Raw genomic sequence first — 27,383 nt, 5'->3', positions numbered from 1 at the left:
CTTACACTCAAAATCGCCCTGTCTGTTCAAGCAGACACCCTCAATCAAAACGATGATCATACTCAATGCAATATGATATACATAATGGATATTACCATTATCAATGAGCATATTAATTTTCATATTTCTATCTCATCTCCTCATATCCACATCCCCCATACCAATATATATAACCCCCCTAAGTTACACATCGCAATTCCATATATAATCATGACGCATTTCGGCATTTCGTATTCCGCATATCCCTTTAGATACCCAAGTCTCGAGTCTCCAGTCTCAAATTTCCTCGCTACCCAATCCCAACATCTTGTCTGGTGTCTAACATATACGACTCATTCCCACTCCACCAACTCCTTATTTTTTAAGAAAAATAGAAACCAGAAGTACCCAGTCCTTCCCAGTCCTTCCGTACAGCCCTCGTGAGAAGTTTTCTCCGTTTTCCGTTTGCCCTAGAAAGAACCCATCCCTTAAGCAACCGACCGACCGATCTCCCATACCACCCAGCCAAGAATATGTTTGTTCCAATACCCATCCATACCTAAATACAAAACAGACTGGCACTATACCACGTAGAAATCCAAATCCAATCCAAACCCCAAATGCAGAATTATGTAATTTTCTCCATGTGTCTATTCACAACCACCTCAAGTAAGAATGACAAGGTCGATACTTGATCAATGCCCACTCATACTACCTCCATTTACTCCACCCATATTCATACCCATCATACCCTGACCACCCATTCTCATTTCGAAATCTCCTCCAACAGAATTGCCTCCAAATGCATCATCGTTCATTCCGTCCACATTTACAGGAGGCGGACTCAAATTAAAAGGCGGAAACCATGCGTTAGGCATTCCATTCTCAAGACCCAGCATATCGTACCCATTTCCCATTCCGCCCAACCCAATATCTCCCCAATTCAGCATTGATCCATCGCCATTATGATTCGTGCCTGGTGTACCACTATTGCTCATACTACTATTCATACTATTGCCGTTCATGACACCACCATGCAAACCATTGCCATTCATAGCCGAGTGATCCATTGTCGCGTAATCGAATCCTAAAACGTCATTAAGTTGCCGCGGGCCTATATTGTGTGGTTGTTGCGATCGTTGCGACCGCATGAGAAGGTCGTGATGATTAACATACTGCGGTGGCGGATAGAGAGCAGCTGGCGACATAATACTTTGGTTATATGAATTTTGAGGTGCTTGCTGAGATGTCATCTGTGGATGTGATGATGATGGGGTCGATAACTGCATTCCTTGATGTGAAGCTTGCATATCAGAAGGCATGGCTTGCATGGTATCCAGCTGTGGGGGACGTGAAGGCTGTGATATAGATTGGGTTCTTTTGATCTTTTGCTTTGTCGGCTTGGAATTTGGTTGTTGTTTGGGGGAGGGGGTGGGTAAATCCTTGACGTAATTCGCCACAGTCTTCAAGTCCGACTTTTGTTCGAGAACAGCATCATCCCCCTTCTCTTTCTTGACAGCTGCAGCAGGATCTTCAAAGTCAGACTGCGATACACCATGTGGGAATTTATCAAACCAATCACCGTATTGGGGAATGCTTGATCTCGAGTCGTTACTTGAACCAGCAATAGCTTTGTCTGCACATGTTTTATAATGACTTCTGAGAGTTTCAGATAACGAGTGAAACATGCCCCAGTGCTTCTTCATCATTGTTATGTATCTCAGAGTTATTGTAAGATGCTTCCTAGAAGACTCTTCCAAACTAGGATTCCCCGAAAAGATACCAAGGACTAAAAGCATACTGGCCGAGAATGCACAATACCCAACGAAAGGCGCAGTGAGAGACAAAGATTTTCCGTCATCGATAAGTTCAGCAATGCGACCTGCTGCTTCTATCGATTTGGACTCTATTTTAGTTAGAAATTCTTTGGGGGCATCGGATCGAGGTCCACTCCGTTCTAAAAGTACCGGATAGTGATTGAGAAATAAATTAGATTGTTCAATGACAATGTAGAGCAATATGAACTGATTTGCTAGTCCCTCGGATCGATGTGAACTAAGATTTTCAGCATTATATACCATCTCTTTCGGCATAGCGTCTTTAAAATCCTTCAATCCCTTGACTAGGCTAGGGTACTTCGATTCCGGTGACCATATATGATATGGATCTTTGTCGAAACCACCTTGATTGAAATGAGTGACAATATTAGAATACAGTGCAATTGATCGAATCACATATGCTGCTACACCTAAATTTTGTTTTGGGCTGGCCAATTTTGAACCACTAGGCGTGCTCTGATGTGCAACCTCCCCGTGGAGACTTTCTGTTAGTCCTGGAATGTCGAGCAGAAACATGTTCTCCTTCACAGGCAACTGAATCTCAAGAGTTTCTTCTTTGATAAAAGTTGGTCGACCAGTTCCAGAAGATTCAAACCTATCCATGAGAAAGCATGCCCACATTGTTCGTCTTCGGATTTCCCTATCGATGAAGCTGAGTTTCACCGCATGGCCTTTCTCATCAAGCTTCGGTTTTTGAGGGTCGTAGTCAAGATCTTTGTGTAGTTGTAAAGCATATGCCATCCGGAAAGCTTGCCCTGCCAATGCCCAGCTTCTACCGCCGTGACAAGTTCCAAACTCATGAAACCCCAATATAAGCAAGCACGTCAAAATTGTGATATTTGGAAAGTCGTATCGTTTCAAAACAATATCACGAGCTTCAGAGGCCCACTCTTCCCCTTTTAAAAAGGGCGGCGCTGAAGTCAATTCAACATGATCGGAAAATCGAGCTGCGCAAGCACAGACGGCTAACACTAGGACAGGAGGAAGTGCTTCGGACCTACAAATTTTGTTAGTATTCAAAATTAGATTGTTTGTGTCAAAACTAACTTTAATTTCATCATGAAGCTTGGCTTGTGTAGTAAGTGATACGTCTGGCCATAAATCTTTTCGAAGAATACCTCGGCCAGGTGCTCTTGAAGCTCTCGCGAAGGTAGCTTTTCTTTGCCATCTTTCAGGAGTTTGCTTTCTGCGTCCTCCTGTGCTGATACAACCTTGGATTTCAAAACCGCTTTCCCATTCTCCTTTGAAGGCTTTATTGCCGACTTCGACCAATCATTCAAATCTGGCCCGAATGCTTCTTCTGCCGGTCGCTTTTTTGCAGCAGAAGTTTTAGATGGTAACGTTCCCGGAATTGGAGGCTTAACATTAGCTCTTGCTACTGTAAGCGTGCCACTTTGTTCTTTTTGTTCTTCCTTTGGCATAGTATTCATGATGCGCGTTTCCATTCGCTTTATCCTCTTGTCAAGCATTGCCATGTAATCCGTCCTTGGCGTCGCTTTTTTTGTCGTGACCTTATACACACAAGGAATTTTCGACCTGGTGCAATTGACACATGCGGGCTTCTCTCCTGAACAACGAATCTTTTTTCTTCGGCATGCTGTACAAGCCAGTGGCAATCTTTTTCGCTCTTTACCTGCTTTGGTTTTGAGTTCGGTCCACGCAGGTGCTAATTCAGATTTGTCCTTTCCTTTCTCTTCACTGCCATCCCCAGAACCTCCTGTATTCATTTTGAGATCATCCACCATAGGGGTATCGCCTTGGTGAAGATTTCCTACCATTCGACTGCTTGTGGGACTTGCTTCATCTGACCCCCCACTAAAGCTAGGATGCCGAGCCGTTGGTCCAGATATGCTGCCATAACCATTTCGACGCATGGGAGGTATAGATGATATGGAATCTCGATGTTCGGTAGAATTCGCGAGATTAAATGGATCTGAAGTGCCATCCAGCTTCAGCTCACCTGGAGTTACGGTATTCTCCCCGAATACATAGGGAAACTCGTATCCTTCAAGATTAGGCGTTCCTAATACATCAAGGGGCGGGGTATCCTGTGCTAACAGTTGATGAGAGTGATTTGCATTCTGAAAATCAGAGGCATTCTGCGCCTGAAAGTTTTGATGTTGACCCGAGGGCATCATTTCTGTGGGCGCCTTCTGAGATCCTATTACTTGCTGTGTAATGCCTGTCTCACAGAACCATATACATTTATTGTTCCAGACCCCTAATCCGCCTAAACACCACCACTTCTAATAGTTCTGTGAACCCTAAGTCTTTGAGCAGTCCGCGAATTTATCATGTACTCATGTGTGTTTCAATCGCAATAAATCGCACTTTAAAATTCGGATGATCGGTAGGTTCGGATGACGTCGATGTGAGTGTGAGTGCTTTGATGAGCAGCCAAGTTTGCAGCTGTGAAACAGTTCGAACTTCGCGACTGAGTGAGATTTGGTGAATTTGGTATGTAGAACTGAGTTGAGCTACGGCTCTCATTTCAAAAATTGAGGAGTTGATCTTGAAGCATGCGGATAAGGTACTTGCAAGGTAGGGGTTGCAGTCGCACAGCAATCACGAAATTTAACAGGTAGGGAGGAACTACCTAGGTAGGTATAATGACAAAGGTGTAGAAATCTATGTCCCTCCTAGTACGGAAACTACTACCCAGTAGGTAAATGGAAGAGAGTAAGCCAAAAGTACAACTACTGGGATGACAGACGTGCCGCTTTGAGAATGATTTTGGTCCGGGTATTTTAGTATCCAGACCGTGCACAAAAACATTTCCCCTTCTTTGAGCGTGAGAATCAGATGCTGCTTTTATGTTTGGTCTATTTATTGAGATATATATATATATATTCATACATATGGTGATACATTCATCTACAAACTGAAATCTATATCATATATATTCTATATACTCTATTCCAAAGCTTGTTCAAGTACTTGCGGGGAAAGAAGACATATGTGATATACACCGACCATGAAGCTTGATCTACCTGATAGGTTTGATGTCCAAAGAAAGTTCTTTAGAAAGGATGCAGTCCGTATATTTATCTTGGCTGAAATGCTTCAATAGATTTCTTGGTTTTACAGTGTCACCAGTTCCTTTACCCCAATCATGAAGCAAAGATGCAGCATGTATGAAGTGATAACTAGGTTATTGACTCAGTTTGCAGGAAGGAGATATCTCGTGGGATGTCGTTTTGCAGGGACTTTAGCCATTGCTCTCCAGTAACAATCATGTTCACCCCCCCCCCCCCCCCCCCCAAACTATCTGCAATGGCATGCTCAGTCTTTATACTCGGCGCACTATGATTATCTGTACGTTTGACCACGAAAGGAATCAACACTATGTTGGAACTTAAGATCCTGGAATACCCACAAGTTTGAATTTCGATGATCTTCAAAAAGTAGCCTCCAAGTTCAGCTGTTTTTCTCGGAGTATGGTAACATACCCCACGAGCGAAAGTCTCTCAGATTGTCTTTGGCCATACTCCAGATACGAGCGTCGGGCACAGCTCGATACATTTGACTGTTGTACAAGGTGGGAACTCCAAAGTCGGGGAGGTAACAAGTTGGGGTCCAATGGCTTGTAGTTAACGGCGATTCACAAGTATAATCCCGAAAGTGTGCTACAAAATAATACTGTGGTCGGATTCACAACCCTATCTCAGAAGAAAATCGCGGGGTCGACGCCTAAATTCATCCAAATTATCCCATCAAGCGGAATATGCATACCCTGACTTCCGGAAATCCTTGGTGAGAATTAATCTATATCGGAGTATTATACGCAGGGAGCATTTCCTGCCACTTTAAATTGGGAGACAGGTTCTGTTCGTGTCATGTCAAAACTGATAGCTTTTTTTGATGTCACTTCGTAGCGGTGATATTCAAGGTATTTGATGAAGGCTCAAGTTTTCATCATCGATTTCCAAGGTTTGACATTTTATCAATCAAAATGTCTAAAATTTACATACAAAGTATTGTGGTGGGGTATGGTCTAGACGGTCCAAGTAAGGTTAGTCGAGCTCAAGTGTTCATGCGGCGATGCTAACGGCCAAGAATACGACACTGTTGATATGATTGGCTGTTCCTGTAGCTTCTGTTTTCCAAATAGTAATATCACCAAAGTCATTGGGCGAGTTCACATCGGATATTCTCACAACTCTCGAATCTAGAACTCTGAAAACTGTTAATGTTATCATCAATCACAACTCGACTCTACTCGATAAGCAGCGACGAGAAACAAGTCAGATGATGTTGAGCACAACCCAAAAGTAAAGGTTCTTGCATAAATAACTTGGAACTCTTTTGAGATCGGCAACCAGTGCCGGAGCTAAACCCCATATCTGCAAGCCTGGGAACGTTTTGCAGCCATCAATTTGATGCAGAAATATTAAAACTTTGAAATTCATAAGCATTTGTCACCAATCTCCATCAAAACCCACGGGGAATCAGCCGCACAACCGCTCATCTCAAACAGGTACAGGTATCAAACCAGGATAATCATTTGAGCAACACAACATTTGCTATTTGAGAGTCGAGACTCACGACTCACGAGTCAGACAAATACCGAAACACACCCGACATCAAAATCAAGGCTGATGGGACGGATGTGATGCCAAGATGCTAGATGACTGCATTGAAAACTATCCCCTTATGTGCCAACTACGGCCGGCTTCGCAGGTACCGGCGCCTGAGAGAACGGAGAAACGAATATCTCAAATCATATATTGATAACAGTTGAATGTCAATACTTTATAATAATGCTAATTCTTTTTAAAACATAAAGTATAAGTTATATACACTAAATTCAACTTGATTAACACAATTGTGTTACTTTTACAATTTCAAATAACAATTATCCGATATGACATCGTATATTGAAAGCAGTACCGGTATACATCCTCGATACCCCAGCTTTTTCGTGCTGCTGGAGACAAAACAGAGTCGCAACAACTATGGAGATAAAACAGGGACTCGAATACTTTCGCCTCACGCACATCTGCAGATCAAATTTCTTCCTTGCCCAACATCACTATCCCCAGCAAAACCCAAATATCACATTCGTAGAAAAATCCCTCTATCGCGATATCCGTAGCTTGTTAAAACCCCCAGCTCCAGCGTCACTGCTACAGCAAAACCTCTCCATAAGGATACCGGTTTTTGTAGTCTTTTTTAAGGATATATAGAGGTATCCTTGTATAGAAACTCCATTTAATCCCGATATAGTAGTAGTTTCCTTCCGATTAGTCCCGATTGGACCAATTCCGTAACATTTTTTTCATTTCAATTAAATCTAACTAAAATATCGATATATTTATCATATGATAACTAAATCCTAATAATTTTATTGGTTCCATAAGAATACACGTAATCTTGGGACCGGAAATTATAAGGATATCCTAATGAAAGGGTTTTAAGGATATAGATCATTTTTAGCCCTGAAAATTTTTGGGATCGAAAAACATATCCTTATAGAGAGATTATCCTTATAGAGAGATTATCCTTATAGAGAGATTATCCTTATAGAGAGATTATCCTTACAGAGTGGATCCTTATGGAGAGGTTTTGCTGTACATTCCTCATGAAACCAACTTCTATCTTGTGAAAGCTCATGACGCTTCAACTTTTAATCGCGGAACTATCCCGCACGAGTACGAGAGAAAAAATGCTGGGAATTTGATCTATCTGCCTACTAGGTAGATATCCCGTGCAAAAAAGCTTAGCTGCTACAACTATCAAAAATCGAAATGTCTTATCGATTCTTATCGGCTCACTAGCGCAACCTCGGTTCCCCGGGTTCTCCGCTTATGCTTATCCGAGAGTACAATATGTATATTGGTCTGGACTGATATATCGGATAACATTCATTGTATCACCTCAATCCATATTGCTTTTGATATATTTCTCGCGCTTTGGGTTGTAGAGTATAGGTGTATGCAATCGTTTGAGTAATAGAGCGAAGATTGGAATACGCAAAAAAAAGATGTCTAGTTACGACACGCAACTCCATGACTTTGGGTCTCTTTTTTCGCTAAAGGGGAAGATCGCGGTGGTTACTGGGGGATCGAGAGGATTGGGATTACATGCTGCTTCTGCGTGAGTCATTCCGTTTCTTTGATGGCGGGAGAACAGTTTTCGATCTGGGGGATTCATTGTCACTCGTCATCTATCAATCATTCCACCCCCTTCCAGCCACTAACTCCCGCTCTACTCTTAGTTTCCTCCAAGCCGGCTGCTCCCTCGTTTACATCACATCCCGAAAAGCTTCCGCCTGCGAAGCCGCTGTCTCAACTCTCAATTCCCTTCCCAATCTCTCTCCGGGCGCAAAAGCCATTTCCGTCCCCGCAGACATATCAACTATTGAAGGTATCCAGCATCTGGTATCCGAAGTATCAAAAACCACAGATCATATCGATATCTTATTTGCAAATGCGGGAGCCACGTGGGGAGAGAAATTCGATACTCATCCCGATGATGCGTTTGCGAAAGTGATGAATCTAAACGTCAAGAGTGTTTTTGGAACGGTGAGATTGTACGTACCCCATCTTCCCTTCTTTCTCCCAAGCCCTCCTCAATACAAATTCAATCAATCCGCTAACGAACCCCCAGATTCGCACCTCTCCTTCAAGCGCGCGCCAGCGCTTCAGAACCCTCCCGTGTAATTGTAACGGCCTCCGTCGCCGGTCTCGCCGTCGCTCTCCCAGGTCCCAACTCCGCAATCGGGTATTCTGCTTCTAAAGCTGCGGCAATCCATCTCACCAAGAATCTCGCTGTCGAACTCGGTCCCCGTCATATTCTTTGCAATGCCATTTCTCCCGGATTCTTTCCATCGAAAATGGCCAATGCGCATATGGAGTCTAAAGGGGGAGTTGCGAAGCTGGCTAAAGCAGTGCCGGATAGGAGATTGGGGAAACCGGAGGATATTGCTGGCGCGGTGGTTTTCTTGGCTAGTAGGGCAGGAAGCCATGTTAACGGGGCTAACTTGGTGGTTGATGGGGGGGAAGTGTTAAGTAGAGGTGAAGCAATTGACGAGGGTGGGGAGAAAGCGAAACTTTAGGTTGGGAGCTTCAGATTTGTGGTTTGCAATTTGAATATTAGAGCTCGCATTTAGAGCACTGGGACATACCTTGAAGTGTTGGGTAGATGTAGTATATCTATAAGTTTGAAAAAAAAAGTAGGCATTTCATCTCAAGTAGAATATAAATTTGGATAAAGAAATAAATTACGAGTAGTAACACCAGATAGCAAACAAAACCCGACATAAAAAAGCTACCACCTGTCATGTCTTGCTCATAATGGGTATCCGATTCATGAAAATTATGCCAAAGAAAAATCTCTGCCAAAAAGAAATAAGGAAAGTCGTGACCCAGTGTTGAAAAGAAAAGTGAAACATGTATGTATGGATTTACATATGTGAGATAGCGAGGCCCAATCTTCCAACATGTAAAAATGTTAACAGAAAGTTGACATCTTCAAATAGTGAAAGTAGATTCGTATTAAATCGATGCCATGCATCAGAAAAGACGAGGTAATACAAGAAAGACAAGTTGCTGGTGTCTCTCTTTAGAGCGGAGGCATGAGAGGTGTTGATGTTGCCAAGAATGGAATATTGTTGAAATAGATAATTCTTGCGTGACACTCTCAATCAGTTCGGAGAACAGAACTGGATGGTAGTATGAGATAGAGCTATCAGCTTGCTCTCAACGAGGTAGGTCGTGTTCTCGCAGCGTATCGCATGGATGGAGGCTGTAAATCGTTATGTAAATTGGTCATCGGAGTTTAGGTCGGTCTTTCCATGCCCCTACTTGAATATATGGCGTTCTTTAAAGCTTTGACGAATGCTCTGATTCAGAAGTAATCTGGGCTCTAACATCAGTATCCAAGAAAGCATCTAATCTCCTTATCTCATCTGCATCCTCGTCTCTCTCCTCCATTACAACTCGATTAATGGCACCATCGTCCCATGCAATACCGTGCCAAAGTAATACCCCCAAATCTCTCGCAAGTTGAACTGTTCTCATCACTTCATCTTGTTTCAACTCAGGGATCAAAGTAACGAGTTCGATCCAGAAAATATTTCGCAGATATGTCGCATCGGCATGGTAACGAAAGCCGATGGGCGTAATTTCACCGAGAATCTCCTCGAGTCCATAGAAACAGGTTCCAAATGGTAGAGGTTCGGCTTCTGCCCAATCAACAAGTCCAGTAAGGTGGTGCGTAAGGGGGTTGATCATGATATTGCTTGGAATTATGTCGCCGTGAGTTAGTACCCATGGCATAGATTCAACGAATCGCATATCTTTGCGAATTCTTTTAGCTAATGGCTGGAATCGGACTGGTAGATCCTTGCATAGTAATTCAAGGCGAGATAGTAATGATGACCCTACAATACCACGCGGAAGAGATACGCAATCTTTTCGATGCCATCCTACTGCTAGAAATGCGGCGAAATCTCTACATAGAATTGCTCGAGTATCGGTATTGATAGCTAGAGATGTGTTGCTTGCTCGGAAATCTTTAAATGAGACACCAGGTAATCGGTTCATCGAATATACTAACAATCCGGATTTCGGGAGACTGGTAACATAAGTGATTCGAGGGCAAAACTTCCCGTGTATCTCTCGTGCAGCATGAGTTGTCATGAGATTCAATCGATATTTATCAGGTCGAAATTGAATAACGATATCGTCTCCCACCAAAAAAGTCAGCGAGCAATATCCTTGACATGCAGGCTCCTCGATATTCTTCCCTGGGAAAGCATTCTTAACGAATTCATAACAAGTAAGTTGGTCTCCTTGATCAAGTCCATTGCGAAGGTAGAAATTATCAACCAGAGTCAAAAGATCCGCCGTCTGCTTGACAGACATATTGATTGTGCATGATGATACTTCATATATGTATCCACGATCGTTTGTCTTATCAAATTGTAACACCAGAGTTCTGTCAAACTCCAAGAAAGCGGCACGGCTAAGGACATGAACCCCCGCCTGCGTCACTTTATCTGGTGACTTGCAGTGAGATGAGACATGAGACATTTCTGTGCTACGAAACTCACATTTCTCCAACCACTTGAAAGAGTGTGGTAACATATTCTTCATAAAGTAACACAAATTTGATCGATCCCTTGAGTCGAGTCCGTAAATCATTTCCGATATATACAGAATTCGAGGTAAGGAGCTGAGAAATGATTAACATTGATACATGCACTAGAGATACTTGTACAGATAATCTGCAGAAGTTACAAACGGGAACTAATGATGACTACTAGTACGAAGTAATCCACATCATACCATAATCTTACCACATACACATACATACATACACACACACACACACACCTCGAGCACGCCAGTGACCACACTCTCTCGATAGATTCGTCTCGTGTGAAAAATGCATCTCTCGAGTCAAAACATCTACCTAATGATATTTATCGCATCAACGCCAAGTGGTTGAGAAATAACTCTTGATCATGTCAAGGCACAACGGTGAAGAAAAGAGTCTCAACGCACTGTTCATGTAAAGCCACCTCGGGTCCACAACATACAAAATGGAGTTGTTTTATACCATTCATCCAATGAAATATGCTCTGACATGGCAAAATTCATTAAGCTGGCTTGACGAATCAAATTCCTCAAAATTTCTCAAAATTCTCCATAATCCTTGAATGAAATCATTTGTAAGGCTGGCTGGGCTGGCACGGTGAGATTGGCAGCTGTTATTTCATCCATAGAAAGAGGCGGAAGAAAGAGACCAGCACATAGGAAATTTGATCAACCACCTACTAGGTAATCAACCTCAACACCGTCTTGATCGACCTAACATTTATCCAGAACAGCAAAAATTGTATTTCTTCAATACTCCATCTGTTACAAGCTACACCCTCCATCAAAATGATGTCGGAGGCTTGAGAATAACGGCAAATCGGTGCTGAAAAGAGAGCCACATCTGTGATGAGTGTCACTGCAACGTTCTTGAGAGATGGCTGAAAATAAGTTGTGATACATTCTGTTGCATCAAGCGAATACTGATCGAGAAATCAATACATACACGGGCGAGGGGGAAAAAGGAAAGAGGAGAAAAGAGGCTTGCTCCTTCTACTTTTGTATAAATTATTTGTTTTTCACTCCTCACATCTAGTTTCTAGGAACTCAAGAGTTTGGTACGAAGTGATTCTTCATTACGCATCTGAGATTCAATTCGGGAAAGAGCATCAGATCACCCATTCTCTACTATTGATATATATACCCTTTGAGAATATCGGTATGAATTCATTCTTTTCTATCATACGTCCTCCTGGTTTCATATCACTAAACAGTCCTTCAGTCCTTCCGAGAACATTACAGTCTCTTCACCGTTTTCACGTTACACGAAACAACATGGATGATCTTGAAGGTCAAAAGCATATTCATCCTAAACGTATAGTTCTATGTTGTGATGGAACATGGATGGATAGGTAAGTTCTTATGATTTCCCTTCAGTCAAGTCATATGATCAAAATTGCTGACTATCAATATCAGTGATGATGGATTCACTAAACCGACACTGATTCCCTACAAACCAACTGGTACATTACAGGTGAGTTACACACGTCTTACTCTCATTATATAGAATACATCCCTCCTTCATCAAATTCGAGGTTGGCGTTTATTTGGTTGGAACGTTATCGTATCATGCCCCCTTCACCGCCATCTCCACTTTCCAGCCAATCAAGCAAAGCTCATCCACTAATTTTACCCCCTTCATAGACTCCAAGTAACGTGACCCGCCTATCAAGATGTCTGAGAAGATATGGTCCAGATGGAACTCATCAGATCATTTACTATCATTCCGGTGTTGGCACGGGTAGTAGTATGTTGGATACCCTCAGTGGAGGTATGCTTGGCACTGGAATTTCTGAGGTAGGAATTATTCTGCATGATTTTGAATTGCATGCTGACATACGACCAGAACATTCGTGAAGTTTATAGTTTCATTGCCGCGAATTATACTCCCGGGGATGAAATAATTCTTGTTGGGTTCTCTCGTGGAGCCTTCACTGCCAGAAGTGTTGCAGGAATGATCTCCGACATCGGACTACTCACTCGTTATGGCATGTCAAACTTCTATGCTATATTCAAAGACCAGGAAAACTTCAGAAATGCCAATTACAAAGATATCTTTCCGGATATCCCTTTTCCAAACAAACCAAAGGATGGTGACGAGTACAAGAAGAGATTGGTAGAACAAAATTTAACCCGGGTTTATGATCCGAATGGATCTAGAATCAGAGTTCATGCGGTTGCTGTGTGGGATACTGTAGGATCTTTGGGTATTCCAAATATCGCTCTTCTTGCAAAACTTGGACTTCCACATTCTACTAAGGAGTACAAGTTTCACGATACGAATCTTTCCGGCTACATTAGACATGCTTTCCAAGCTTTGGCACTCGACGAACATCGAAGACCTTTTAGTCCCGCCGTTTGGGAGATAAGAGATTTCGAAGATGAACCCACTGACTTGCGACAAGTCTGGTTCCCAGGAAGCCATGCCAATGTTGGAGGAGGTTACGATGATCAGGAAATTGCAAACATTACCCTGGCCTGGATGATGGATCAGCTTGCTTCTATTGGAGTTTCTTTTCATGAAGATGCCATTGACATAATATTTCAAAAGAGCGTCCACTATTATGAAACTCTACCACCTCCTTCCACATCTATCTTTAGGTTTTCGAAGCCAATCAACGAATGGGCAACGCCTGCCGTTTATGAGAAACATCATCCAGTTCGTCCATGGGCTCTTGGGAAGATTTATAACTCGGATACTGGAATTGTAAGTACATGTTACTGATCAAGTTGTAACATCATTAGCTTCTCGTCGGAGAGCAGGTAAACTAACATTCACTAGTGGACCCTCGCAGGTAAAGAGACTAGAACTCCTGGTCTTTACCATCGTTTAGATCCAGATACTGGTGCTTCAACTGGAATACCAATGACACATACTAATGAACGTATCCATTCAAGTGTAAGAATTCGACTTGATCTCGGGGGTCTTGGTGAAGAGGATATGACGAAGTATAAGTGTCCAGCACTTTTGAAGAAAGGACCATGGCGCCTAGATCAAATTCGAATCAAAGTCACCGATCCTATTCCACCAACAGCCACATGGGGTCCAACAGCTCCAGCAGCATTAGATGATGAACGAACCAGCGACCTGAGATGGGTATGGGAATATGATGGACCAGAAAAGAACGCACCCGTCATTCAAACTATTATTGAAGAAAATCTCGGCCCATATGAGAGAAAATTACTCCTATTGAATAAAGGTAAGGGAATGTTTCACAAGGTTATTGATGAGGCGAATGCAGATGATCGTAGGGCTATAATCTCAGCAGAAATTGATGCAAGACGTGAAAGTGATGCGTAAAGTACTCTTTATAAGCGTTTGATTTATTGGGGGCTAGTTTCCGTCTGATGATCTAATTTGATGTTTGTGCCTATTGAGGGGATGCGTTGAAGTTTACTTCTCATTTTCAGAGGTTGCTTTTTTTCAAACATTAACAACCGTTCATTTTACGCTATTTCTTTTTTCTTTTTTTCTTTTTCTTTTTAAAAAAAGGGGGGATGGATTCCAAAGCATTAATGGCTGAACACTCAAGAAGAGTATTTTTTATTATCCGAAGTTTTAATAGTTTTATCACATCACGTCACATATCAGAACCATCTTTAGATGAAATGATGATGTAATGAGGAGATATCATCTCTAAACTCCAAACTTAGTAGATCAATTTGCTGATTATCTAATTTCCCTTGAACATAGACCGGGTTAAATATCAAGAATCACTTATGCATCGACGACGCAAAAAGAAAAAGAGAAGATCTCATCGAACATCCAGAGCAGGGACGGAAAAGAATCATATGACAGCCGATGATTTATTATTAGGAGATACAGCTGTGAATGGAGACTTTGGAAGAAGAAGAAATAGAGCGGGAAGAGATGAGGTGGTTAGTTATGGAAGTGGGCCAGTGATTATTGGGGAGGAATTGGAACCGGATGAAAAACTGGATAAATTACATGGGTTCTCGAGTTATAATGGAGAAAGAAGGAAGTCTCGACAGCCGGGGGTTTATGGCCAGGGATTTGGGGAGAGATTGGGAGAATTACCGGTTAGAAGTCGCACGAGGGTTACGGCTGATCCGAGGGATTCGGAATTAGAGAAAGATATGAGGGAGATGGAGGAGAGAAGAGCGGGGATCAGCGGAAATACGACAAATGCGACGAATTCGAGAATTAGAATTGTGCCCGTTGGAGAAGAGGAAAACGATAAGAAAGATAAGCCTAGACGATCTCGAGTCGAAATACAACCTCAGGAGCAGGATGAAATTGTCGTATTTGAAGAACACGATAGTCCAGACGAACGCACAAATCGTAGATCTAGAGTCGGCGCTCGTGATCGTGCTAGAAGTACGACGAGAACGATCGATACATGGGAGAGAAGTGAAGTGGGTGAAAGCACGATTTTTACACCCACACCTAGAAACAGATCTCGAGGGCGAAGCGGACTCGGAGAAAGAGAATTGAAGAGTCCGGGTGTAAGTGTTAGGGAAAGGGAGTTGAGTGTTCCTAGAAGTGTGGATAGTTGGGAGCGAAGCGATATTGAAAGTACGGTTTTGACTCAAAGAGAGAGGGAAAAAAGTAGGACGCCAAAATCGAGGGGGGCGAGGGCGAGAAGTACAGCTAGGACGATTGACACGTGGGAGAGGAGTGAGGTGGGAGCGAGTACGGTTATGAGTGGGGGGAGGACACCAGGGACAAGAAGTGGGGTTAGTGCGAGGGCTAGAGAGAGGAGTAGAGTGGATAGAGAGAGGGAGAGGGAAAGAGAAAGGGTTGAGAAAGAAAGAGAGAGGGAGAGGGATAGTGGGTATGAAGGGGAGGGTGAGAGATGGCATGGGAGGGGATACAATTATGATGAGAGAAAACGCGGACATAGTCCCGTACCAGTAGACTTGGGAGAGTAGGAGGGATCGGCAGAGGTGGAGTGAAAGGGGGAGTGGGATGAGTACTGGGGCCAAGAGTCAAGGGGTGTGAATGAGTTGAGAAAAGAACCGGAAGCACCATATATGAGACGAAAGAGAGGGAAAATGAAGCGATGAAAAAAATTCAGAAGATCAGAAAAGATATGATTTAACGATTGGGTGGTACTAGATTGGATACGTATTTGTTTTTTGTTTTCGTTTGGATTTTAGGAGTTTTGACTTTTGCTATTATATTCCCCACGCAGAAATGAGTTGAAGATTAATGGTTTACGATACTGCATATGGATGAATAGGAAAATCAAGATATGGAAAAGAAAAAAATAATTCATATATGAAGATACGAGGAGTTAAATATGATGGATGATATATGATACATGATGGAATGATGCATGAGATAGTTGATTGGATGAGTGTTTGAATATGGATATACGTATGCAATGGGATTAGTAGATTAGATGAATCTTTACTCTTTGTGATTGATTAGTTGTCTGTGATTGAATGGGGGGTTTTTTTGAAGGTTTATCGGTGGCTGCGAGACGCGGTGAGATGGGATGAGGGTAGCAGGAAATGGAGCAGGAGAGGGAGGGGAATGTGAGGTGTTTTCCAGACTGCGAGAAAATTACCGTGCTAAGCTTTTTGTTTTGCGAAAGGTCATTCTGTACTATAAAGATTACATGATTTCTAATTTACATTTTATGGAGTTCTTTACACATTTATACCTAGTATCTAGTTCAATTTGTCGTATTAGTGTTGTGCAATCGACAAGACCTGTTAATGCTGGAGGATAGATAGGGGAGAGGGGGGCGTTTCACGCCCTTCCTTGGTAGATGGAGAGACATGATGAAAGAAGGGAAGGGGAGAGTACTTTGAAGAAAAGCTCAAAACTATGTGTGCGGCACATTTTATATGATAGCTGGAAATCAAATATTTGGTTAAAGGAGATGGCGGGTTCGATTTATGTGCTTCATGTTAGGTTGGGTGTCTGTATGGGATTTGATCACTCGATTTATATGAATGAATAAAATTGTGAGTGATGTCTTGCTGATCTCGTGAAGGAAAGGAAAAGAAAAGAAAAGGGAAGGTTCCTTAGATAATAACCTGGTCTACTTCATATTGGCTATTTTACTTTATTTCAAGTATCAGGAGATCATATGGATGTACTTGGATTCTATTTTCCAAGGTAAGCTAGATAACAAAGTCATAAATCAGATATGAGGGTTCTGGTGGTTTGGTACTATCAATTTTGTATACTCATGTGGTATTCAATCTACAGAAGGGTTTCTATATATTTTATCATCTGTCTACCTAGCTCTTTCTTAACTCTCGCTCATCTATTCACAATATCTTTATTCTACAACGCAAGCAGAAAAATCTATACCCAGCCTCCCGGTGCTTGTTCAATTCCTTCTTCATCCTCTTCCCGGATTATGGGTGGGATACCATGTTCATGTTTTCCTTCTTGCATACCATTTTCACGTGAATGTGCATGTCCATGATTCACATTTCCTCCATCCTCGCTCTTCCTCGCCACCCAAAAACTAGCCGAATATGTATTTTGTAGCATGGAATCTGGGTCTTGAATATAGGGCGCTCTTAAATCAGTCGAGGAAGTAAGGACCTCAAAACCCAATTTAGGAAGCAGAAGCAGTACTTCTGAGTTTGTAAGTTCGATGCTTCCAGGATCGGCAATACCATGATCTTGAATCTGATCGCTAGGTTGTTTTGATGATGGAGGGGTAGAGGAACCAGGAGGATTGTTTTCGAAATGCCAGAGGAGTGGTCCCATATTTATGAATATGCCACCAGGTTTGAGGCAGTTGCGAATAGCTTCGAGATAGCGGATGATATTTGGAGCTGTATCGAGGAAGAAAACAGAAGCTACTGCGTCGAAAGATTCGGCACGTTCTTCGTCGCCATATAAGAGGAGGAAATCGGAGGCACTCATGGTCATTTCTCCTGCTTGTGGATTGGAATTTAACGCATCTCCTGGGTGAACATCTGGGATTTTGACGGATCGGAGATGATTGCTTCGAGTTTTATGATTGGAGAAGGAATGAACCCAAGGGAAAATAGTATGATTTTCCTTTTGGGGACAGAAATTGAGAATGTAGGCGCTGGCAAGAAGTTGATGATAACTAATTTCATTGCCTTCTACGTCGAAGCCTTGCATACAAAGATCAAATACTAGACGCCCAAGACCTGCGCCTGGAACTAGGACGCGCATATTGCGTTTAAGGGGAGAGGATCTAGCTTTTTCGTCTTGGAGGGCGCGGATTACAGGGCGGTAGGATGCTTCGCGTTCGACTGCTCCTTCGGAGGACCAGTCTCGATACATTTGTCGGAGGGTACTTCGGGCTTTTTCGAGATCACCCGAGGTTGCTGTACCTCGGAAATCATCGGGAGATTTAGTGGAAGGGTTGAAGTTTGAAGAGGGATAGGGAAGGTTGAAGGATGGAAGGGCCGCTGATAAGATCGCTTCTGAGAGTTCGGCATTTTGATCTATAGCGTCGTCGACGGCTATTAAGGTGTCTAGATAGTTAATGGGTGGTGATGCGAGAAGTTCCCAGTGAGCTCGAGGTAAGGCGTAGAAGGCTTGTCTTCGTAGATGAGTGGTGTTGTAGTGAGCGGTCTGTTGGTAGTGGCTAGTGTGTATGTCAATAAGAGTACATGTATTTATGTGGTAATGAGAAGAGACATATGTCTATATCAATGAGCATGCATATGTTATATTCCTTCGCCTCCCGTGCTCACCGAACACGTACAGGTCCCCCCTAACATGACACAGATAGAACTCGCTTGATAGTCTCATGAATCAGGTGGTGTTACGATTCTAGCCGGATCTCCTCTTCTTATCGGACTCGAAGATGCCGTCACCAAATAAAACTATCCTTACTAGAAAGAATCCAAGGCTTGATGAAGAACTCTCTTCTCATCAGGATCATTTTGAGTTTCCTCGTTGCCCTCCCAAGCATTATTAGAATCGGCCATCGCGTATATTCAATCTCTTCATAAACCTTAGATAATTGTTTATATTAAAGAGGATAAAGTTTAGAGATATTAGAGAATTAAGATCTTCATCAAGTGAATGAAAGGAAGGTACGGCGTACAGTATTATTCACTGCTTAGTTAGGCACATGGAAACTATTCAAGTTCCCGTTGCTCATGGTACAAGTGGGGGTGAAGCTTTCAAAGTGAACCTAAAATAAATAGTTCGCTTATGCACGATGGTAGACCAATTTATGGTCGCGCCGGTGTTTGACTTTCTATTTATCTTCTCTAACCAGACAAGCAAACAACCAAACATTGATACCAACATTAATTTTAAGCTGTTCATCTCGACAGCCTTGGAAGCCAGCTCAAAGCTTTCAGTCTCGGTATCTTCATCAAAATGGCAACTGCAGCCCCCAGACAATTGGGCATCACTCCGCCTTTATCTACCGCGCTTCCAACAGATGCTGAGAAGCAAGCAACTGATGCGCTGATTGAAGAAATGACAAAAGAGAATCTCTTTGAGAGCCGCGCTGATACCGAAAAACGGTACGTGATTGCGATTATTATTCTGTTTCTTACAGAATCTGCAGATGAATCATATCTCGGAACATCTTGCTTCATTCTTATCTATTTCATTACTGACATCCTTTTTGCGCAGATCCGCCGTCCTTGCTTCTTTACAATCCATCACCGAAGAGTTTGTGAAACGAGTTTGCAGAAAGCAAAACCTACCGGAGAATATCGTCAATAGTGCCGGCGGTAGGATCTTTACATATGGCAGTTTTCGACTCGGTGTATATGGACCTGGCTCTGATATCGATACTCTGGTTGTCGTACCCAAAAACGTTTCCCGTGAAGAATATTTCGAACTTTTTCCAGATCTTCTCGTTGAAATGGCGCCAGAGGGAGCTATTACAGACCTAGCGCCTGTTCCAGAAGCCTTCGTCCCAATTATTAAGTTTGAATATTCAGGCATCAGCATCGATTTGATCTTTGCGCGTATCGAAGTACTTTCTCAAATTTCAAGGTCCCTAAGCTTGAACGACGACAACTTATTAGCGGGCTTGGATGAAGCCGGTTTACGCTCTTTAAATGGAACGCGAGTTACCGATGATATTTTGAATCTGGTACCGGAAAAGGCAGTATTCAGAACTGCTCTGAGGGGAGTTAAACTTTGGGCGCAGAGAAGAGCTATCTATGCCAACATTATGGGTTTTCCTGGAGGTGTCGCCTGGGCTATGCTGGTGGCTAGAGTATGTCAATTATATCCACAAGCAACCGCTTCTACAGTCATCCTGAAGTTTTTCCGTATCATGTCTCAGTGGCAGTGGCCGCAACCAGTCTTACTACAGGCAATTAAAGGTGGTAAGCTTAATGTTCGTGTCTGGAATCCAAGGGTAAGTTTTTCTTGTGCAACATACTCGGGTTTAATTGACTTTGATAGGTTTATAAAGGCGACGGGTACCATCTCATGCCAATTATTACTCCTTCATACCCCTCCATGTGCGCTACTCATAACATAACAAAATCAAACAAAGAGATCATCTGTCGGGAACTTGCTCGTGGAGGAAATATCACGGATAGAATTATGATGGGCAAGGCATCTTGGAAAGACTTATTCGTCAAGCACACATTTTTCACCAAAAACTACAAATACTACCTCTCCGTCATTTCCGCCAGTACTACAAAGGACGCTCAACTTATATGGTCTGGTTTGGTTGAATCAAAAGTTAGACTTTTAGTTGCTAATGTAGAAAACCACGAATCAATTGCGCTGGCACATCCATTCAACAAGGGATTCGAACGAGTTCACAAATGCAGTTCCGAGGACGAAATCGAAGCGGTAAAAGAAGGCAATCTACAATACCAGATCAAAGAAACCCCGGCAGTGACTACGGACCCATCTCATGATACAGATTTAGGAATTGCGGTAAAGGACCAGACTGGGGAAGTCAAGGATGAGAATGGAGATGCACCAAAATCCGAACCCGAGAAAAAGGAATCATTCGTTTACACAACAACATTTTACATCGGCCTCGAGCTTCGCGAAGGTAAGTGCACCACCATCACCTCACATTTTATGAGCGATCTTACTGTTATCACGATTATGGTATTTGGAATATGCATTCTAATTACAAGCTTCTATGATATATTCCGAGGCCCAGCTACTAACAATCTTAGGCGCTAAATCGCTCGACCTTGCATGGTGTGTTGATGAGTTCAAGCGAGTGTGTAGAGGGTGGGAGAAGTATAACGAAGAGCTTAATACTTTATCTGTCGTTAACACTCGAAAGTTTGTGCCCCTTTGTTGCATTAGATGATGTGAAATGCTGATTCATAATCCCTAGCTGCGACCTTCCAGACGATGTCTTTACTGAAGGCGAGGTCAAGCCAACTCGTTCTCAAAAGAAAAAGAAGCGTTCTTCAGCAGATGTATGTTAAAGCCAATCCCTCGTTCGGGATATGGCCTAAGGTTAAAGGCGGAAGATCTCGTTTTTTGATTGGGATTTTTCTCGGATGAATTCCAAGCATTGCTAACACTTTATTTAGGACGTTGAAAATGCATCCACAAAGAGACGGCAGGTAGTTGCTGCTGGATAATGATTCAGTGCGGAACCATATCCTCTCTTACTCTACTATCATTGATGGTATCTAACGACAGGCTTGCTCTACATTAGCTTTTGATCATTGCGATCATATAATCAGATTTGAAAAGAAGAAAAAAAACCGGAAAAACGACCAACTTAATAACTTACTGACCTTAGGCAGTTCACATCAACACATTCATTCATTCATTCATTCAATCATTTCATTAAATAAATCTTTAAGTATCACCTACTTCCTTGATATTCCTTCGGGGTAAAGCCGTAATAATGAAAATTCACATTCAGGCCTGGGTACAGTGTTGAGGCAAATTGAAAGGGCAGATCCTCCTGAAAATAATCCGGCACCGGCGTTCTTAGAGGCTATTGCTTCACTTTGTTATTGAGGGTTGAGGGAAAGGGGGAGTTTGTCAAGTGAAAATGACACGACAGCAAGCATTGGTTGAAAGATGCAGCGGGAATTAGTCTGGGTCATTTTCCAATGACATGACTACATAGATGACTATGTATTTTAAGAAATCAATACAATTCAGATTCCGAGACTACGTGTCTCACACACGCAGACGATCGATTCTAGATTTGATGGTGTATTTGTTTCTCTGTGAAGGTTGCAAGTGAGAAAGTTTCACATTTATTTGTTTATTCTGTCTATACTCGATATGCACATGATACGGTAGTAGATGATATGTGGTATTCATGTAGATGTATTTACCTATATATTATATATATCACATTTATCACTTTATTGTCATTGTTACATACCTTTATACATACCTTTGTATCTTGGTAGTAAATTTACCTCACTCATACCATAAATCTATTAACCTTATTTTTATTGTAGGGCTGGGCTGGACAGGGTGCACCGCCTTTCCCCAAAGTGACGTAGGATGTAATTCCTATGAAATCCATGGATACCCAAAAAGCCAAGTATCTGCTCTGCTGGGTACCTACCTTCATATCATAGGTAAGCAAGTAATAAAGCTAGGACAATGATAGTAAGTACCCTCGTACCCTCGAGGTAGATGACCAAGTAGGAAAATATTGAGGAATTCCCAAATTCCCATCTTGATTCATCTGGATGGCTCTTGGCACATCATTTGACACTGGCTTGACTGGTACCTTTGCTTCCTAAACTTTATAATTCCGAGTTCATCATCATCAATGTTTAATTATTCACTCCTACAATGAAAAACAATGAAAAACAATTGATCAAAATCTCAGCCCTTGTTTTTCATCATAACCCCAGTAAGTATTGTCAGATCATAACATAAATAATCAGCAGGCTGGCTTGGGTTTGCTATTTATTATTAGCTTGTTCCTTTTAACACCCACCCAACTAGATAAAAGGACAGGAACGTCTCCACAGCACTCAACATCATTCAAGCTGACAGCCTCGCACATTTATCGTGGCTCCTCCTTCATTTCGTCGACCAGGTAATTCTCATGGTAGGACATCACTTTTCCGATACCTATTCCCACATTCTCGGCTGACTATCCGCCAGCGCTTTGCAAATTTCAGATTCGAAACATTCCCATCCTACAAACTTGGCGCACAATCACGAATCTATAATTACATAGTTAAGACTCAGTTGAACCGAAAGAGGAAGAGAGCTGCTGGGAAAACTGCCTTTCAAATCCTTGGAAGACCAGTGAGAAGATTCTTCGGTGGCGGTTCCAAAGACAATGCGACGGCTTCTAGAAAGCTGAACCCATCATCTCATTCGATGTCTGGCTATGTCGCAGATGGATATGGGGAGGATAAAAAACGAGGGGGAAAGAGGGGGAAATTGGCTGGGTATTTGAAAGCTGCAAACGAACTTCGTCAATCGTATCAACAATCATACTCTGAGAAATGGGGTGGGGGTAGTGGATTGGATGATGATGAACATGGAATACCAGGTTCATTTCCGGATGTATCTATTGTTTCTCACGGTGATGAGCAAATGATATTATTTCCATCATATGCGCGGAGACATACCAAGGAGAAACCTTTTTTTGAAAATGCCAACATGAATCCTAAATTGAACGAACCCGGAGATGCGGAATATTGGGCGAGGGAATGGCAAAAATATGAGGATGATAGGGCTATAGTTGATGTGGATGTTAGAGGATGGCTTTACTCTCCTCATAGAGGACCTATGACAAGAAAGAATAGGTTACTCATTGGTCTTGCACGCCAGTTGAGTGGGATCCCTGCACCAAAATCTGGTTCTCGAGAGACTAGTCCGGATTCAAATTCATTAAGAGCAAAGCATAGAGAACTCGAACAGAGGCGTGATGAGGAGAAGATTGCCCGAGAAGCAGAACAAATACTGAAAAAGGGTCGAGGGGAAGAGGAGGCAGCACTACGGGGTGACTATAGTGAAAAGCCAAAACGGGAATCAGATGGTGATAGTATCTATAGTGAACGTGGTAGGCAGCGGGGTTCCAGTTCACGGGTATCGCCAGAGTCATCACCTGCTCCAAGTCGTCTAACAAAACGTACATCATGGAATCAACCATCCGAGATGACCCAAGCGGAACTATTAACAGCAAATGCTCATTTGATGGCACGATTAAGACCATTCCTTACGAATCCAAAGGTTGAAACAGCGATTACAGTTTTCTTTTACGATGAGAAGAATTCTTCATCGCGAACAATAGAAACAAACGAAGCAGGTCATTTCATTATGCGAGCCGCTTTGGAGTTTGTTCCCACACATGTTAGAGTGTTGGCTTCAGAAAACCTTTCAGCGATTGAAGAAGTCAAAATTACTGAACCAAAAGGAGTGAGCCTCATTACTGATGTTGACGATACAATCAAGCACTCTTCGATTGGTGCAGGATCAAGAGAAATTTTCAGAAATGTCTTCATTCGTGAATTTGCTGATCTCACAATCGAAGGTGTCAGGGAATGGTATAATACAATGTATGATATGGGTGTTGGGGTACACTATGTATCCAATTCACCTTGGCAATTATTTCCAGTCTTAGTGAGCTTCTTCAGAAAAGCAGGGCTACCACCTGGATCTTATCACCTAAAACAATATAGCGGAATGCTTCAGGGTATTTTTGAACCTGTTGCGGAAAGAAAGAAGGGTACCCTTGAGAAGATCATGCGGGATTTTTCAGAAAGGAAATTCATTTTAATTGGAGATAGTGGTGAAGCAGATTTAGAAGTCTATACCGATGTCGTTTTAGCAAATCCGGGAAAAATCCTGGGTATCTTTATCAGAGATGTCACGACACCTGAAGATATAGGTTTCTTTGATCCTGCATTGGGTCCACTCAGCGGAGACCGTCGAAGGTTTGAACCTCAATCTCGAACGCAATCTCGGACTCAATCCGTTGATAGCAGGAGATCATCTACATTTAGTAAATCTGAGCTATCAGAGAAACGACCATCTTTGCCTCCCAGAGTTCCCTCGGAAACTAAACTCCAGACTAGTAATGGTCCAACCATGGGAACACTAATTGATTTCGGAGATGAGCCTGAGAATGAGCCAATACATAAATCTCATAGGCAAGTGGTACCTCGATCTATGTCGGAGATGGAAGTACCAAATGTTCCACGACGAAAATCCGCCAATGATGGGAAAGCCCCACCTCGACCTTCTAAGCCATTATCCCTTCGTGGAGCAAGTACAATCACAATGGTTCCACCTGAATCATCCGAACCCCCAAAGCAAAACACTCCACCACCACCACCAAAACCTCGTCGTTCAGGTGCTATACATGGAAGTGTAAATAATCATCCATTGAAGCAGGCACAAAGTAGTGCGGAGTTATCAGAATCATCTAGTGAAGGTTACATATCTAGTGCTCGTCATAAAGTTACAGAGACCTACAATAATCTTCCAGAAATGAGATCTTATATACCAGGCATGGGTGAATCGAATCCAAGGCCCCAACCTGCATTCGATCCATCATATAGTCCATCATCAAACAAAGGACCACCACCTCTCCCACGTCGAAAATCTACCATTAATTCTTCAATCTCCAGCTCCCCTGACTCATCAGATGATGAATTCTACCGAACATCCGGTGGAGCACCAGCAAACAAAAAATTGGATCTCTGGAGACGTCGTTGGAAGCGCGCAAAAGATATTCTTGATGGACAAGGTGTCACACTCAGAGCTTGGAGAAATGGTGGTGATGTATGTATAGAGGCTGTACATATGGTTGAACAAGCTATGCGGGAAATGGGGGTTGAAGGGTATGGGAATGGGAAGGGGAAGACGGGGAGAGGAGGTGGAGAGATTAAGGTGAAGGATTTGAAGAGGTAGGGTTTTGTGGGAATAAGAAAATGAATGGGCGAGTTGGTTTGTTGGTTGGGGAGTAGAGCGTTGAATTATATTTTTATTATCTTTTGGGGGGTTTGGGATGGATGGGTGGATGGATGATTGTACGTATGTATGCGTGGAATGGCGAATACACTTTAAGAGGAGCGAAGAGAATAGATATGACGGAATGGTAGTCGGAAAGCGGGTAAGAAATACATTAAGAATTATGATTTATAAGCGGGGAGAGAATAATGAATATCCGAAATTCAAAGTTTTACTTTGCTTGAATGAATCAGATGCATTTTTGTTATTTGGTGAGGCTATAATATCGAATAATAGATCTAGACTCGATTCAAAGGGAGGTCGAGCCAAGACAACCAGAGGTACTAGGTTGGTAGGTACTAGGCTAGGTAGGTAATCGCTTCTTTTGATCGGGTGGGTGATCCGCTTGTATGATGGTTTTTTTGAGGCGGGGAGCTAGGATGTATGTATGTCTCTCTCTCTCTCTCTCTCTCTCTATTGAAGTCAATACAAGAAAGGAGCCTCTAGCTTTACAAATTCTCTTCAAATGATTACTTGCCTATCTCATCTCATCTCCTGATATCACTTTCCGTTTCTGGACATTGCACGATCTCTCATTTCTCTTCTCTCTTCTCTCTTTATATTTATCATTTATCTTCTGTTTTGCTATCCTATCCTCTCGCAGAATGACTCATCTCGATTCCTTGTCTTCTCTATTATATTTATATACCTTTACCTTTATCACCCTTTCCTTAGCGTTTATTCGAAATGAAATTCTTGAAATTCCAGCTCATGCTTTTTTGGCGCCGGGGTATGAGGTGGTGAGGAGAAGGAGAAGGGAGATGAGGGGAATATTTGTACTGAGTGGGCTATTCCTGGTAGTATGTCTGCTTTTATTCTCTTTCTTCTTTCTTTCTTTCTTTCTTCTTGCCAGGGCTTGGTGGTTGTGTGAATATCTCCTGTGTATTATAGTTTCTTAGGATGTATATATTTCCATCATCTAAAACACCATAACTTCCAAACTTCCCCACAATAACTGCATTCTAACCCCAAATTTTAACCATTCTCTGCTCGTAATCACCACGGAGTTTATCAACCAGATTACTTTGTCTGTCTCTCTCGGCCGCTTTACAGCCATCTGCATAATCTCTTCGTTCTTGCCATTCCTCCTCTGTTCTAATCTTTGCCTTCTCGCGATTCATTTCTCTTCGATGTTGCAAGCCCGCTTCTTTCTTTTCTTCACTTCATTTTGCTAGGCTTTTTGTTGCACAATAACACGTTTAGCTCTGTGTGCAATCTTCTCGCTTTCGGTCACCGATATGATGGCCTTATATTGTCTTCTTCGAATTCTAGTTTCTACACCCAGCGATTAGCCAACTTGATTGAATATCGTTGGTAACAGGAAGTACCTTTATTTTTAACAATACCACATTTACCATTATTGCGTAGAGTGTCTTTTGAATCCTTCTTCTCAGAGTCCTCAACAGGTTGTATTTTCTTTTTTGAAATTATCCGAGTGAGAGTTCTTTGTCTAGGAGCTAGTGAGTTTTATTCAATTAGTGGGATTAGAAGAGATGAAAGTCAACTCACAGTCATTTTGAAGAAGTTCTTGCTGTTCTTGAGTCTCCTTCATCTTCATTCTCAACGGTGCTTGAATCCCCTTTTTCTTTATCGTTC

At 42.3% G+C, this 27,383-nt stretch overlaps 7 protein-coding genes across 7 annotated transcripts; 4 read left to right on the top strand and 3 right to left on the bottom strand.

Moving 5' to 3' along the window:
- Positions 1 to 88: 88 nt before the first annotated feature.
- Positions 89 to 3,955, bottom strand: EAF02_011415 (uncharacterized protein; the record flags this gene model as incomplete). The annotated part of the gene is made up of 2 exons (XM_038907462.1): positions 89 to 2,814; positions 2,865 to 3,955. 2 exons carry the CDS (start codon positions 3,953 to 3,955, stop codon positions 675 to 677), a joined length of 3,231 nt encoding a protein of 1,076 aa, XP_038752684.1. The 3' UTR covers positions 89 to 674.
- Positions 3,956 to 7,669: 3,714 nt separating this feature from the next.
- On the top strand, positions 7,670 to 9,170 carry EAF02_011414 (uncharacterized protein). Its single transcript, XM_038907461.1, has 3 exons — positions 7,670 to 7,913; positions 8,035 to 8,349; positions 8,427 to 9,170. The coding sequence occupies exons 1-3, from the start codon at positions 7,801 to 7,803 to the stop codon at positions 8,872 to 8,874; spliced, it is 876 nt and encodes a 291-aa protein (XP_038752683.1). The 5' UTR covers positions 7,670 to 7,800; the 3' UTR covers positions 8,875 to 9,170.
- A 470-nt stretch (positions 9,171 to 9,640) lies between these two features.
- On the bottom strand, positions 9,641 to 10,684 carry EAF02_011413 (uncharacterized protein; the record flags this gene model as incomplete). The annotated part of the gene is made up of 1 exon (XM_038907460.1): positions 9,641 to 10,684. The coding sequence occupies one exon, from the start codon at positions 10,682 to 10,684 to the stop codon at positions 9,641 to 9,643; it is 1,044 nt and encodes a 347-aa protein (XP_038752682.1).
- Positions 10,685 to 12,193: 1,509 nt separating this feature from the next.
- On the top strand, positions 12,194 to 15,811 carry EAF02_011412 (uncharacterized protein; the record flags this gene model as incomplete). Its single annotated transcript, XM_038907459.1, has 6 exons — positions 12,194 to 12,270; positions 12,335 to 12,392; positions 12,563 to 12,715; positions 12,765 to 13,625; positions 13,701 to 14,208; positions 14,613 to 15,811. 6 exons carry the CDS (start codon positions 12,194 to 12,196, stop codon positions 15,809 to 15,811), a joined length of 2,856 nt encoding a protein of 951 aa, XP_038752681.1.
- Positions 15,812 to 17,201: 1,390 nt separating this feature from the next.
- EAF02_011411 (uncharacterized protein) lies at positions 17,202 to 18,817 on the bottom strand (the record flags this gene model as incomplete). Its single annotated transcript, XM_038907458.1, has 2 exons — positions 17,202 to 18,471; positions 18,723 to 18,817. The coding sequence occupies 2 exons, from the start codon at positions 18,815 to 18,817 to the stop codon at positions 17,202 to 17,204; spliced, it is 1,365 nt and encodes a 454-aa protein (XP_038752680.1).
- A 303-nt stretch (positions 18,818 to 19,120) lies between these two features.
- EAF02_011410 (uncharacterized protein) lies at positions 19,121 to 21,987 on the top strand. Its single transcript, XM_038907457.1, has 7 exons — positions 19,121 to 19,366; positions 19,479 to 20,217; positions 20,265 to 20,871; positions 21,002 to 21,113; positions 21,169 to 21,253; positions 21,371 to 21,428; positions 21,499 to 21,987. The coding sequence occupies exons 1-6, from the start codon at positions 19,218 to 19,220 to the stop codon at positions 21,419 to 21,421; spliced, it is 1,743 nt and encodes a 580-aa protein (XP_038752679.1). The 5' UTR covers positions 19,121 to 19,217; the 3' UTR covers positions 21,422 to 21,428; positions 21,499 to 21,987.
- Positions 21,988 to 22,415: 428 nt separating this feature from the next.
- On the top strand, positions 22,416 to 25,964 carry EAF02_011409 (uncharacterized protein). Its single transcript, XM_038907456.1, has 3 exons — positions 22,416 to 22,668; positions 22,764 to 22,869; positions 22,926 to 25,964. Exons 2-3 carry the CDS (start codon positions 22,867 to 22,869, stop codon positions 25,686 to 25,688), a joined length of 2,766 nt encoding a protein of 921 aa, XP_038752678.1. The 5' UTR covers positions 22,416 to 22,668; positions 22,764 to 22,866; the 3' UTR covers positions 25,689 to 25,964.
- Positions 25,965 to 27,383: the final 1,419 nt, after the last annotated feature.

The sequence above is a fragment of the Botrytis sinoallii genome, assembly GCF_014898435.1.
Source record: "Botrytis sinoallii strain Bc 23 chromosome Unknown BSIN_032, whole genome shotgun sequence".
In the NCBI taxonomy this organism is placed as follows: domain Eukaryota; kingdom Fungi; phylum Ascomycota; class Leotiomycetes; order Helotiales; family Sclerotiniaceae; genus Botrytis; species Botrytis sinoallii.
This window is presented reverse-complemented; position numbering and strand designations above follow the sequence as displayed.